The sequence below is a fragment of the Mytilus californianus genome, unplaced genomic scaffold (assembly GCF_021869535.1).
Source record: "Mytilus californianus isolate M0D057914Y unplaced genomic scaffold, xbMytCali1.0.p SCAF_1, whole genome shotgun sequence".
Classification (NCBI taxonomy): Eukaryota; Metazoa; Mollusca; class Bivalvia; order Mytilida; family Mytilidae; genus Mytilus; species Mytilus californianus.
In genome coordinates, this window is record NW_026262581.1 from 11,610,166 (window position 1) to 11,625,926 (window position 15,761).

Genomic DNA, 15,761 nt, shown 5'->3' on the forward strand with positions numbered 1-15,761 from the left:
TTTTAAGATAATATCGAATCTCAATGAGATATAGTCTGACAGTTTTGGTGAGTACAAATTTTCAGTAGGTATAGAGACTTTTTAGAATGTTTGCCAATGTCAGATTTTACCTGTCTGCTACTGTGAGTGAGTGAGTTTTCTAGATACTTGTATTAGACAATTATTTGCATTTTATCCTTATGTTCTAATGTTAGTCATTGCAGCCATATAAAAAAAAAAACATATACAGTCAAACCTGCCTTAACAGTCACCTCATTTCAGCGATCACCTGCCTCTAATGGTCACTTCAGACCCTCCCAAAAGTTTTCTCTATGTAATTTAACTCATTTCAGCGGTCACCTGTCTAACGCGGTCAGCTTATTTTCAAACAAAATCGTCATTTCAACTTTTAACAACAGTCATTTTAATGTTTTTAACTACCAAAAATCTACATGACGATAATATATGGTGTCAATATCGAAGTCAAAATGAAAATCGAAACCCATTTGCATCCCAGATAGCAAAATAAAAGGAGAAATTTGAAAACAGTTTTTTCCATTCTTTTCAGTTTCCATGGGATACGCCATTTTTTATTTCACTTCTCACAAGTACGATAACTCTACTGATTGAAAACACTTAAACAATTTGACCAGATCCCGGCCACGGACAGTGTCGTAATTGAAATTTTTTGGAACCTTGTTTCAAAGGTCATCTCTCTTGAGCGGTCATTTTTGATACTTCCAAAAAGTGACTGCTTAATACAGGTTTGACTGTATATATGGAGCAAACAAAATTTCTTAAAAATTAAAAGAAAAAAATTATTTCATTACAAGATTTTGATCTCAAAATTACACCTTATCCATTGAAGCATTGCAATTTTTATCTGTAAATACCTATAAGTAAACAACCATTTATCTTCCACATCAACTATAATGTCTGCTATCCTTTTACTGTTGGCATAGTGATGCCTCTTTGGTAACAAAAGTTTGTTATACACTTTCATGTGTGGTGTTTTACAACTCATATTGGCTATAATGTTTGAAACAGGCACTGGAAAATAAAAATTAAAAAAAATATCAAGTTATAAACAAACTAACTAATAGTTTAAAAAATGACCAGTAATAAGTTATCACTTTAAAAACTAAAACAAAGTTGTCAAAAATTACCGAGTTATTTCTAAGCAAAAGTTAAAACTCAAGTATAAATTATAGTTTCAGGTGTTGTAGACCAATATATGATAGTGGTGTGGTGATCATAAGAGATGTAAGTAATGGTATAGAAACACTGATGAAATACTTTAAAAGTATTTGATGAAATGAATCTTAGTTAGCCCTTAAATAATCTAAGTCATTTGAGAACAAATATAGGTGATGATAGTAGATTAAAGCACATGCACCACTGATGTAATTTGTTTTCCTAAAATGAATCTAAACCAAGGCTTTCAAAACAGTCACATTTGCCAGACAAATATAAATTTATCGGACATTGTCCGGCTGGGCCAAGCGTGAATCGGACATCCTACGTGGGTCTGCCATTTCAACGTTCATGTAATTCAGAAAAATCAACATTTTTGACTTGCCTTAAACAGCCACACTTTTCCGGTCATAAAGTGACAGTACTCTATAAACAAGCCCTACTATAATCCCCTCTCATTACAATCAAGATTAATTAAGTGTCTATAACAGGTGAGATTTACCTGTGATCACCTGTGTCAAGTTAACTATTTGTACTGGATATCAATCGATCTTTTTGGAAATTATTTTTTATTAAAATTAAAAACAATCCTGGTTTAAATCTAACTTCTTTTTAGCAAAACAGATTTAGACTATCAGAAAAACGTATTTAAAACGATGAGCTCATAATTTACAAAAGGTGGTAAAAAAGTTTAACAGACAGAACCACGTTGATTGAAATATTACAAGTGTTCGCATGTGCACAAGTATATGATATTTGTTATTTGATAATGCGTCTGAATTCATCCAAAACAATAATAATGTCATTTATACCATTATCTTACTCAAGTATTTTCCCTAAGAAATAACGTGGAAGGAACAATGCTTGATAAAAATACACGGATTTTGCACAACCGTCTCCGTTCTGCGATCTATTGTCGTCAAGTAAATATCCAGTATTGGAAAATGTGTTTATCAAATAACTAAAGCTGGTCCTAGACTAGCTGCGGAACCATATGGTCCACAAATTGTCAAAAAATATCATAAGGACCTATGACCTACGGTTTCGCAGCTAGTCCTCGACTAACTAATACACTTTGTTAAGTCTGCGGTTATATGCCAATTCAACCATGCACTATCAATGTAATTGTTAATGTCAAACATGGAATTTATATAAAAACTGAAAAAAGTATGAAGTCTATGAAGTTTATCATCTTTTAATAGTTTAATGGCTTTATCATATGGTTATGTCCATCTTTTGTTATGGGGGAACCTGTCTAAAGGGATAAAAACGGGATTGAAAAAAATGTCCGGCTGGCTCAAATATTTTTTGGAAGCCCTGATCTAAACTTGCAATTGATCATTGTCAATGATGAGAAGTATGTAGGTCATGGTGACCAAAATATAGAACATGTTTTTTCCATTTAAGATAAGCTGAGGATGTGTCCTCCAATAACATATTTTACTATTCTTCTCATATATATTACCTGGATTGGGTACAGGTTTAGGATGATTTCTCCCATATTTGATTTTAGGATTTATTCTGCTGAATGCTCCCTCATAGACATACATGTTATTATAATCTGTTATATAATCTCTCACAGTTATCAGTCTGTCACATGATGTATCTGACATTCCTGAAAAAAATACAGTGTTTAATTCATATGTAAGTGCAGATCTGATTTAAAGTTACGTTTACCCAGTAAGTTATGGATGAAAAAACTATTTTATAATTAAATATAGTTTACAGAGGTTTTTCGACTCAATGTGTACTATTTTTTTTCTTTAAAAGATCTTGTAAATTTGTACATTCATTCAAATTATGCAAAAAATTACCAAAGATGATGTCAGTTTGTACTATTAAAAATCATGCAAAAAGTACCTAAGATCATGTACATTTGTACATTCCAAAGACTGTTAAAAAAAAAAGTACTCTATATCAAATAAAGGAATGCATATATATTCTTAAAAACTGAAGATACCACTAAATTTGGTTTAACACACCAGTTGTGTAGAAAGTAACCAATAAATTGGTTTAACGCACAAGTTGTGTAGAAAGTATTCTATTAACATTATAAAAGCATTACTGTGACTTGACTGTAAGTGTTGCTCTCAACCTATTGCAACTTATTCAAAATTCTGACCAAATTGCAATTTGTTTTATTAAACCAAACTGTTCAACTGGTCAGAAATTTGGACAAACTGCTGTAGAAAACCACAATCAAGTCATGAAAGTGCAAGGTGATAAAATAAAGCATACTTGCAAATGCCAATAAATTTGCATACCAAATATCATTGACTTAACATTAGCAGTTCATCTTAAACTGATCTAATCACAAACTAATACATGTAAACTAAGCAAAAGTTTCAAAGTAAATAGACCATGACTGAGGGGGCGGGGCCAAATATTTTCCAAGGAAATGAGATGTGTTAATGCTTATACAACTGAACACCAATTAACATTGGCCTACCACGTATGGTTCCCCTTGAACTGACCTAATCACAAACTAATACATGTAAACTTAGCAAAATTTTCAAAGTCTATAGACCATGACTAAGGGGGCGGAGCCAAATAATCTCCATGGAAATGAGATATGCCAATGCTTATACAACTGCATACCAAATATCATTGACCTACCACTAGTGGTTCCCCATAAATTGACCTAATCACAAACTAATACATGTAAACTATGAAAAGTTTCAAAGTCAATAGACCTTGACTGAGGGGGCGGGGCCAAATAATCTCCATGGTAATGAGATGTGCCAATGCTAATACAACTGCATACCAAATATCATTGACCTACCACTAGTGGTTCACCATGAACTAGACCTAATCACAAACTAATACATTGTTGACGCCGCCAACGCCGGCAAACAGCATACCTATGTCTCGCTTTTTGACCCCGATAAGGCGAGACAAAAATCAGAAAAAATTCTAAGGAAGAATAAAAAAGTTTTTAGAATTAAAAAACAGGTCTAATATTTTATAAAACCTTGTTGAATGTCTCCTCAAACACCTACCATGGTCGGCTACTATTATAATATTAGCACAATTGTGCAAGTTACGGCGATATAACCCTTCCATTAATCTGCCTACTGCTTCATCTACTTTATCTAGTGCCTGACCAATCTGAAATCAGAAAATAACTTTTAAAATTTTTCCTTGCTGGTAAGTTCATACTTCTGATATTTTGTTATTGTTGTAACTCTCCACAATCTAGTAACAAGTTAATATGTATTGATTCTGACCACGTCTTTGATATTTTAATATTGAATCAATGATATCCCTGACAACAAATATATATTGTTTATATATTCATTCATAAGAGCATATGATTTTGGTAATCAAAAATAAAAGCAGAAATGGATATACCAGTAGCCTATTACTAATAGATAATAAATGAATAATAAATTATCGCTATTTTACGAAACTTTCCTTTGATCTTACTGACTGATAATTTCCTTTCTCAGCACAGTAGAGTGATATGAAAAATTATCGCAAGAAACTAAGGGCGCACGTGCCCGTTGTCAATGAAATTAACAATGTCGTCATAGGTAAAATAGCGATAAACAGATTATCATTGGTCATCTCAACTCAATTGCTTTTCTCACTTTCACCGTACTGGCTCAAGTGAGAAAATCAATCTCGTTGAGATGATCAACGATAATCTATAAGGACAAATCAAGATTATCAATATCTGAGGAATCTGCTAAAAAGCAGAATAAAATCGTCTCTCTGATATTTATTAGGTAACAAAAATGAATCATTGATCAGAGAGTATGACATTTAATATACCTTTGGAATATCGTCAGGCCCATAGGAATGTCCAGAATGATCTGGTTCATCAAAATACAATGTGATAAAATCTGGTCTCTGTCCCGCTGGTAAGTCTACCCATCTTAGTAACTCATCGACTCGAGAGTCAAATGGAATTTTTCTGTAAAATAAAAATACCAAATTTATCAAAAACAAATTGGAATTCTGAATTTTTTTTCAATTATAGATCTTAATTATCTCAGTTTTCTTAGATTTTCAAGAAACTTTATTGCAAATATACAACCAATGTAATTTAAATACTAAATGTGTTCCAAAGGGTCAAGTTTATATGACTATCCACATCATACCACTATAAATATCCATCATTGTGTAATGTCCTGATAACATAGGTTCAAAATAGTTGAATGAGAATACAATATTAATTAGAAAACCAAGAAAGGATACATTGATTTAAACTAATCTTACCCATCATACTTCTTCCAAATATCAGGATACATTCCTAGAAAATCAAACTTTATATTAGATTAAACAAATATTACACAATGGCAAAAAATTATGGCATAATGGATACAATCTATAGCTGAATCTACAATTTATCAATTGATACATTTTTAATTGGTATTATATGTAGAAGACCTCAGTTTTAAATGTTATGGTTTCAGAGTGGTCTAATCAAGAGAAACATTTGAATTCTTTCTGACAATGACAATGTAAGATCTTTATGATGTACTATTTTGATTTATTATTGCCTATAGTACTTGAAAAGCAGACCAAAACACAAAAACTTAACATAAACCAATGAACCATGAAAATGAGGTCTAGGTCAGATAAACCTGACAGACTGACATGTACCCTTGCAATCATTCCATACACCAACTATAGTTGACCTATTGCTTACAGTATTTGAGAAACGGACCTAATCATGCACCTTTCAACTTGATCACTGATCCATGAAATGAGGTTTAGGTCAGGTGAACCCTGTCTGATGGACATATAGACGTTGCAAAGAACCCATATACCAAATATAGTTATCCTATTATTCATAATAATGGTAAGTGAGCAATTCACATGATAACAAAAAAATATATTTTTTTTGCAAGCAGTTACTTAACCATGAAAATGAGGTCAAGGACAATGGACATATGACAGACCGTGACCACTATGAATGATTCTTTTGAGATTTCACAGACGGAAACTTTGTAACATAAGGTATCTGCATAGAAGGTATGAGGCATCCAGGTCTTCTACCTTCTGAAATATAAAAGCTTAATACAAATACTTCATACCACCAATGCCACCACCGCCACCAGTGGATAGTACTGTGAATTCAGAAATTACTGCATGCATTTATTTTTGACATTTTTGAAGAATGGTCAAAAATGAGAAATTAATTATTGTGATTTCAAGAAAATCTCCATACATTTATATGTTCCTAATATCATGATGTGAGTTCTAATTATTGTGATACCCCACCTTTTCTGAATTTACAGTATGCACATATTAGCAACAAAACACTCTGAATATTTTCCTGTATAACTATATTAATGTAACTTATCATGTCAGTTTTTTTATGTTTCAACCTCTTCACATAGCAATTTGAACCACAATACAGAGCTTGTCCTATGCTTGATTTTAAGACTGAAATTTTCTTGAAGTTATCCTTAAGATTGATTAAGAGACTGATGGATATGGAAATCTTATATGGTATTACTTGTATTAAATCCAACTTGCTTGGCCTTATAAATATATATTTATAAAGCATAATTTGTTAACAATGCAGATGCCATAAATGGAGCAAGAAGTGCTTAGTATTTTGAAAAGTTACACTCAAGTTTTTAGTCTGGTTCTTGTTTTTCAATCTCATTTTTTTCAGTCCTGCTTTGTAAACTGTTGTCTGTTCAAATATTTTCTTTTTGTCATTGTGTTGTGTTTCCTTCTTTCAAATTATTATTTTCAATGCCCCTTGCTATCTTATCCCCCTTTTTAACAAAATCCTGTACAGACAGCCATACCTACCCTGAATCTGTACATCAGATCCTGGCCAGAAATACGTAGCTGATCTTTTATTATTCTTCTTTATTGTATTCCATATCTAGAAGATTTAACTATGTGTTGAATTTTAAAGATTTCATTTTAAATTATGACTAGTACAAAGATTACAATTAAACAACAAAAAAATTGAACAGTGAGCTATTGCTCGGTTTTTTTGTTCTATCTTTTAACTGATGTAACCCATATTTGAGTATTTGGTTAACAGGAAATTGAAGAGCAACGGCTGTGAAAAAGCATCACATGGTATAGCATTCTTCATAACTTTCTAAGATGTGTCCACTGACAAAATATAATTCCTCTATAACTTGCATTTTCTGATATCTCGGACTTAACCAAAACTAATACAGTGTAAACTAGTTTTTAATTTGAATTTAACCTAAATAACCCTCAGTAAAAACAGATTTCTTCCAGTGACTTTACTTTGGTACACATGTACTTGATTCCAGGATTTCCCCAAAAATCTAAGCCAGCAGAACATCAAATCTACCATAACACAAAATTCCCCAAATGACAGAACAGTAAGATATAACAAGGTTATAACAACATATAACATAAAGTAGAGCATGTTCTATTGGAACTATTCCAGTACATTCCTAATGTTACTAAGCATAACTGGAAAAGTGTCCATGTGATAGGAAAAATTCAGTTTACCAAATTGTCTCCTTTACTTACTGGTTCCCCTTTCCACCATCTTGGATCACTAGCGTTAGCTTTACTCATACCAAACCAAGTACCAATAGAATCATCATACATATTGTTGTCTATCACACCATGGGATTCAGGATACATTCCCTGAAAAAAAGGCAATAAATATCTGTTTTACCATCAGTGATATCCAAACAAAACATTTCCGGAATAACCTTCATTAGCTATACTCAAGACTAACATTTTGGAAAGCTAAAGATATAAACCTTGGAGAGCACATAAACTAAGTGCCCAAACAGCAAAGTCTATACTGTCAACTTGGCCTGATGAAGTTATAGTCTTAGCTTAAGCACCATTACATATGAACATGAATGTATAATGTAAAAAAATGTTTTTTACATGCAGCAATACCATTTTCTGCAATCCATAATTATCTGTAACTCCCCTGGGCTTAATGACTGAAATATCAATTTTTCTAGATAAACTTCATTTAATTTTTCACAAGATTTTTTTTTATTTTAATGTTTACACTAAATTTTTCACCATTTTGTTTATTTCTGTGTGTATTTTTTCAAACTTTGAAGTCAAAAAAATAGTTAGAAAATTGTCTTACCGTAACAATAGAATAATGGTTTGGGAAAGTCTTTGTTGGGTATACAGATCTCATATATGGAGCATGTACTCCACACTGACTCAGTTTTCTGACATAAGGAGTAAAGTTTCTCAGTAAATAATCAGCTCTAAATCCATCTAATGATATTAAAATCAGAGGCTGGTAACTGAAAATAAACATTTAAAATTAGAAAACATAGCCTTAAATCTTAATATAAATTACGACTGAATGTCAACTGCCTTTATGTCCAAGTAAACAATTAAGTCATTTAATATATTCAGAAATTTGAATTATTGATTGTAAACCTCTATCTTAAAATATTGAAAAATTAAGAACAATTCAAATTGAGGTAATGACAAACAAATGGAAAAATCATATGCACTTTATTTCATTTGACTATAGCAAAATTTATTGAAAATTAAAGAACCTTAGTGAGCGCGCTCACATACCCCACGTCCCACATTGTCATTGGAGAAATAAAATAAGTGTAAGAAAAAAAAATTTTATCAGAAAAAAAAATTGAATCATAATTTCCTGCCAATATGCACATCTACATAGTATGTCCTTATTATCTACACAGTTTCATAAAATTCTGTTGTGTGGTTTGAGAGGAGTTGCGATGACAAAAGGTTGCAGTAGTATATTGGGCAAATAAGTTCAAAGGGGCGTAACTCCTGGAAAAAAATTTGAATCATAATTTCCTGTCAATATGCACATCTACGTAGTATGTCCTTATTATCTACACAGTTTCATGAAATTCTGTTGTGTGGTTTGAGAGGAGTTGCGATGACAAAAGGTTGCAGTAGTATATTGGGCAAATAAGTTCAAAGGGGCGTAACTCCTGGAAAAAAATTGAATCGTAATTTCCTGTCGATATGCACATCTATGTAGTATGTCCTTATTATCTGAAAAGGTTTCATGAAATTCTAATGTGTGGTTTAAGAGGAGTTGCGATGACAAAAGGTTGCAGTAGTATATTGGGCAAATAAGTTCAAAGGGGTGTAACTCCTGGAGAAAAAAAATGAATCGTAATTTCCTGTCAATATGCACATCTACGTTGTATGTCCTTATTATCTGAAAAGGTTTCATGAAATTCTGTTGTGTGGTTTGAGAGGAGTTGCGATGACAAAAGGTTGCAGTAGTACATTAAAGTAAATTAGTTCAAAGGGGCGTAACTCCTAGAAAAAAAATTGACTCGTAATTTCCTGTCGATATGCTCAACTACATAGTATGTCCTTATTATCTAAAAAGGTTTCGTGAAATTCTGTTGTGTGGTTTGAGAGGAGTGCGATGACAAGAAATAGGACTGACGGACTGACGGACGGACAGACGGACGGACAAATGGAAGGACAGACGGACGGACAGGTCAAAAACATTATACCCTCCGCAACTCGTTGCATGGGGTATAATAATGTAAAATCTTACTTTTTAATAATCCACTAACCATACAATTTTTGTTATAATAAGTCACGAAACAACATAAATCCATCGGCAGTAATATTGTTATCAAACCCCTTTTTGTAAAAACATCTTAATCTGAGCAAATATCTTACTCTGAGCTGCATGTTTTTTGTTGAGAAGGGCATGGTTTATCTAACCAGGTTTCCGTCAGTTCTGTTGGCCATAGATCTACAGGTAAATATGTTCTAAGTTGAGCAGCTAATGCTTGATCAATGTTTTCAGTGAGAAACTTGATCCCTGTTAATAATTCAATGTCTCTTATCCTGGCTACATTGTCTTTTAAATACTCCAAATTATACTGAAATAAACATAAAATATAAATTTATAAACTTCCAAAAGCAATGCATTAGCTATTAGAGTATCAACATAATGTTTTTTTAACATTCTTAATCATAAAACTGTGAACCAATTTTTTGCAATTGGTCAATTCTGTTTTGCTATTATGTAGAGCTATCTAAATTAGGAGTGTATGTATTACATGTATGTCCTTGCCTGCAAGATTGTAAAAAGTCTGTCAATCTGAATGAAATGCAAACTTGGCCTGTAAGTCATTAATATTAATTTCTTTACCAAAATATCAGCTCCAGATCTGCAGGCATAACAGAAATAGTCCAATGGCCATAATTCTGTCAAAAGTCTGTCAACCTGAACAAAACCCAACCTCAATCTTTAAGTTATCATTATAAACTTATGAACAAGTTCAACAAACAAATCAGATCCAGATCTGCAGGAATTACATAAAAGTCCAGACAAGAACAATTGCATGAAGTTTTCTATGTCCAAGCCCCTGTAATTCTTCCCAAAATTGAACAACCAGAAAAAAAATGCCTACTCAATCTGTAAGTCATCATAATACACCAATGTACCAAACATCTGCAGGCATAATAGAAAAAGGATATACAAGTATATTCATGAATTTTTTTTCAGGTAATCCCCTGAAACGAGATGTTTTATCTAAGCAATGTTTCTAGTTCAAATTAGAATTTGGAAGGAAAGTAGTTTACCCTTCTATAAGTTTGGGTGTAAAGCAACTATTATGTATGTCATATGAAGTGCTGAGAGTTTCCTTGAAATCAGTCTATAATCAAAATGTTGTACAAAAATGTATATACATATATATAAAATATATATAACTTTGTTAGTGTCATCCACTAACAAAGGAATAAACATGCCAAAAAATAGTTATGCACTTTTGGCACAGGTTACTGTGAAATATACATCTTTAGCATAGATTTTGACAGCTATACACCAGAATACTTACCAAACAATTGGGTTGACTCTGTACATGTGGTAATATGTATGACTGTACATCAATGTCACCATTGGTACATGGAAGATTGAGAGTTTTATCTTTGCATTTCATTAATATCATATAGAAATGAGTTGGTAAAATTACTGTACTGTTACTGTTTACTGTGCTAAAATGTAAAAAAAAAGTTCTAATGAACTTCTTAATACAGAAGACAGATGAAATCATTCTATTCTATTTATCTTGATAAGAGCAAACTGTACATGATCAACAACTAACTTAAAAATATTGAAACATAAAGATTTGTTACATAAACTTCTTCCTATTCAAGACAGAAATATAAGAAAAAACTGTATTTATTTTTTGAACTATCTTGTTTAAAGCCATCTATAACAATATGTAAGTTCTCAATTAAATATCATTAACCTTTTTGGCTGTGAGCACAGCAACATCAGTTTAACTCATTGATTCCAAGTTACTGTGAAAGTACTTTTATTCATGGGGTTCCAATTTTCGTGGTTTTCGTGGATGGCTTTATCCACGAATTTAAGTGTCCAAAGAAATATAACAACCGTTGTCCAAATTAAGACATGGAAGAAGACCCATGTAGGTTTGACTACATGGATACGGGCATATAAAGAATACATCAAATATCAACAAAATGAACTACAGGTTGTTTATATGGACAACTTCAGACAGGATTTTACCCATTTAATCTTTAAAAAGCCTAAACTGTACGACTTTAATGGTTTTAATGTTCATGAAAAATGACTTTCGATCAATGAAAGTCAGAATTTTGGTGATTATACGCAATGATAAAGTGTTCATTTGATTTCCACACACTAGTCTCATACGAAAAAAAATCATATTGGGTCTGCTTTTATATTTTATACATATTAATTCACAATTCAAAGTACATTTATAAAACAATTATTTTATTAAAAATTTGATGAATGTTGTCGATAATGAAAGACGAACAAGTAAGTGAAAATGAACACCTTATTTTGCAGCTTACAAGAATCTTCGTTCCTGATGACTTCAATTTCCTCACCTGAATTTTTCAGAAAACTAAAATCCACAAATTTAAGAACCCATGAACATGTAACTTTTGCTCAAACCACGAAAATTGATACACACGAATTAAAGTACTTTCACAGTAAATGGTAATTTGGAACTGAAATTAATGTCATACAAGTGTTTAGTGCAATGCAAAAGCTGGTAGTGCAATGCAAAAGCTAGTACAACCTTCAGCTTTCATTTGAAAGTGCCTGTACCAGAAAATACTTGAATTTCAATACATTTCTTAATCCCTTTTTCAGAACTTGCAAGGTTATACTAATAAACAACAATAAAAAGCTTATAGTTGATGTACCTTTGACTGTCAAACAGTACATCTACTGATCCATCACCATTATAATCATATATAGGTCCTGTCGTGACACTCATGTTACCATATCCTTTACTGTAATCTCTAGTCAACTGCCATATATACTCCCATATACCTATAAAGTACATTTATTCAAATATTAAATATGTTTTATATTATCAATAATGTTTATATTTGCATATACCTCTCATGCTTGTAAATCAATAACAGTGTTGCAAATTGCAATATAAACCATTCAAGGTTTAACCATCTTACTCTTTGCAAGTCAGAAGTGGTCAATAATACCTTATACTAACTATGCCAACAGTTTCATTAACTGTGAGTTGACTATAAGTGTTGTAGTTTTGTCATTGCTACTAATTGAACTCATTTTATCAAATTGCAGTTTGTAACACCTTACCAAACTGATCTATTACCAAAAAAATATTATTAATTAAACCAAGCCCAAAAGGTGAGCAGTTTTTATAGTGTATGTGTGAAAAGAATCTATGCTTACATTACTTTTGTTTCTGTGTCAGAATGCATTGTATAGGTGAAATATTAAAGTATTACTGGTTGTACTTAACTGAATGGTATGATTTTTAAACTGTAAAACAATATACCATTTGCCATCTTGGAGTTGAAGGGCATACAGTGACCCATAGTTGCTAACTCCTAAGTAATTTGGTCTCTGCTGGAAAGTTGTCTAATCGGCAATCATACCACATCTTTTCCTTTTTATAAAGCAATAATCTTTTGCTAAATATTAAGACTATTCTCTCTTAACACTTACAAATTTACTTTTATGAAAACATACCATGTTTAAATCCATCAAACATTGGCACTGCAGAACTGAGAAAATTGGCACCTGCAACTGGTCTCGCTAAAGGAGAAATCAAAATTACTATAATTGCAAGGTAAAATCAATTAGTTATTGAAGCAATTGTGGAAAAAACTGACACAATCTTCTTTGAATAAATCTGAAATTTTATGAAATTAGCATATAAACCCTGTTAACATAAAAAAAAAATACCAAATTTCAATGCATGTACTGTGTATATAAATAGCACATAATACATCAGATCAAGATCTTGATTAATATAATTTCTAAAATTTTAAAATTTTACAATTACATACTAAAATATTTTTATATTCACATTAATGTTAATTTGAAAATTCAATATTTTAGAATGAGTGTTCTAAAATAAAACATTTTTTGGTGAATTATCCTTAAATCAGTAATTAACTTACGATACAAAGTTTGTAATGAGATGTTTCTGTCTCTGTTAACATAGTTATCACAGGTTAGTTCTCTACTGCTCAGGTCATTTACATAACATATTTCTGTCAAATTCAAGTCTCCCTAGAAATAGAAGTCTTAAAGTCACACATGTAGCCATTGTTTACAATAACTGTACAAAGCTTAGAAATATAAATAGTTTTAACACGACATATACTTAGATACATTTGAGAAAAAAATTCTAATAAAGGAATGTATAAAATATATATATTTGTAATTCAAACAATTTGAATGTTTGAATTATAAATTAAAAAGCATCTTGTGATATCATATTTTGTGTTCAATGGTTAATAATACAAGGTTAACAAAATTTAGAAAAAAATAAGTTTTGCTTTCTTACCCGTGTCTGTGATATGACAGCTGTTGCCCAGAAAGGTCTGTTGTCATTGTAACCTGATGCTAAGTCTATATAGAGTTTTGTATACAGTGTGCCATGAGATGATACAGGTACTCCAAATGGTAAGCTTTTGGATGAATCGGGTAATGTATCTGGTAAATTTAAATTCTATAAAAAAAAAAATTTGCATTTTTATCAACCATTACTAAATGGACTTTTTATTTTTAAGTGCCAGTCTTTGTAAGAAACAGGCAATTTATAAAAATTTCAAAACATGGCCACCCTTTTTCAAAGGTAACCTCATCCTGAGTTAGAGATGGTAGGTCTTTCGTTTCTGTGGGTCAGGTAAATCGAAAAATATCTAGATAAATTTTGGTTAGAATGATAGCAAATTATGGAGTTATCTCCGCTTAGTTGTTAATTTCTAGTACATTTCAACCAAATTATATCTTCAAATACCAGAACAGGAAAAGGAAACCAATGTTATATTCATGCACCATTATACATTCTGAACATAAATTAATGTAAAGTTGAGCAGGTTTTTGTTTGTCATATTTTCACCACTGCCTGATTCTTAGGCAGATTGGCACTTAACTTCAAAAGCAATTTTTAAGAACAAGAGAAAAGCTCTTAGTTCCCAGTAAGATTGAAACATAGAATTTAAAACAAAACGGAAACACTCCTCAACATATATTCTCAAATATAGCCAATTTGAATAAACCAACAATTAAGAAACAAGTTTTGTTCATGTTAGCTGAGATTGTTAAATGTGGGTGGACAAGGAATATGGGCAGAAAAATAATTGTGCGTGTGGTGACTTTTCAACGACAATCAACAGATCCTTCAGAGTTGCTGCAATTGTTCTTTAAAATGCAGACAGCTTAGCACTCTACCTACATAAGGCATCAAATTTACCTCCGAAATATAAACAGACATGGTTGAATATTTTTACATCCCACACAGCAAAAGAAACAACTTACTGCAAATCAATGTATGAGAAATAAAATGCTCCGCTTGGCGCAGCTTGATACGACCGCAGAGGTCCAACCCTGAACAGTTGGGGCAAGTATGGACACAACATTCAAGCTTGATACAGTTCTGAATTTGGATTGTGATTAAATATTTGACACAGCATAGGTTTCTGACACAGAATGAATGTGGGCTAAGAACTTAAAATTTTTTAATTTACCTATTATGGTCCAATATCCAAAATCTAAATACATGGTTATATTCATCATATCAAAGAATCCAAAGAATTCCATTTTTGATGAAAATCAAACAAAGTTTAATTTTGGACCCTTTTGACCTCAATGTGGACCAATTTGATAATGGGGCCCAAAAATCAAAATACATGGTTAGATTCAGCATATCAAAGAACCCCATACATTCAATTTTTGTTGAAATCAAATGAAGTTTAATTTTGGACCCCAATTTGGACCAACTTGAAAACTGGGCCCATAATCAAAAATCTAAACACATGTTTAGATTCAGCATATCAAAGAACCCCAAGAATTCAATTTTTGTTAAAATCAAACTAAGTTTAATTTTGAACCCTTTGGACCTTTATGTAGACCAATTTAAAAAACGGGACCCAAAATTTAAAATCTAAATACACGGTTAGATTTGGCATATCAAAGAACCCCAATAATTCAATTTTTGATGAAATAAAACAAAGTTTAATTTTGGACCCTTTTGACCTCAATATGAACCAATTTGATAGCAGGGCCCACAAATAAAAAATCTAAATACATGGTTAGATTCAGCATATCAAAGAACCCCATATATTCAATTTTTGTTAAAATCAAACAA

At 31.7% G+C, this 15,761-nt stretch overlaps 1 protein-coding gene across 1 annotated transcript in view; it reads right to left on the reverse strand.

Moving 5' to 3' along the window:
- LOC127700068 (uncharacterized) overlaps positions 1-15,761 on the reverse strand; it is a 75,875-nt gene that overhangs the window by 8,718 nt on the left and 51,396 nt on the right. The window contains exons 32-45 of the mRNA XM_052203563.1: positions 13,956-14,120; positions 13,567-13,678; positions 13,133-13,198; positions 12,322-12,451; positions 10,962-11,118; positions 9,793-9,998; positions 8,240-8,405; positions 7,654-7,773; positions 6,946-7,021; positions 5,395-5,428; positions 4,948-5,089; positions 4,173-4,281; positions 2,639-2,788; positions 873-1,029 (exon numbers count right to left, since the gene is read on the reverse strand). Of these exons, the coding sequence (XP_052059523.1) occupies positions 873-1,029; positions 2,639-2,788; positions 4,173-4,281; positions 4,948-5,089; positions 5,395-5,428; positions 6,946-7,021; positions 7,654-7,773; positions 8,240-8,405; positions 9,793-9,998; positions 10,962-11,118; positions 12,322-12,451; positions 13,133-13,198; positions 13,567-13,678; positions 13,956-14,120 (1,790 nt within the window). The remainder of the gene's footprint in view (positions 1-872; positions 1,030-2,638; positions 2,789-4,172; positions 4,282-4,947; positions 5,090-5,394; positions 5,429-6,945; positions 7,022-7,653; positions 7,774-8,239; positions 8,406-9,792; positions 9,999-10,961; positions 11,119-12,321; positions 12,452-13,132; positions 13,199-13,566; positions 13,679-13,955; positions 14,121-15,761) is intronic.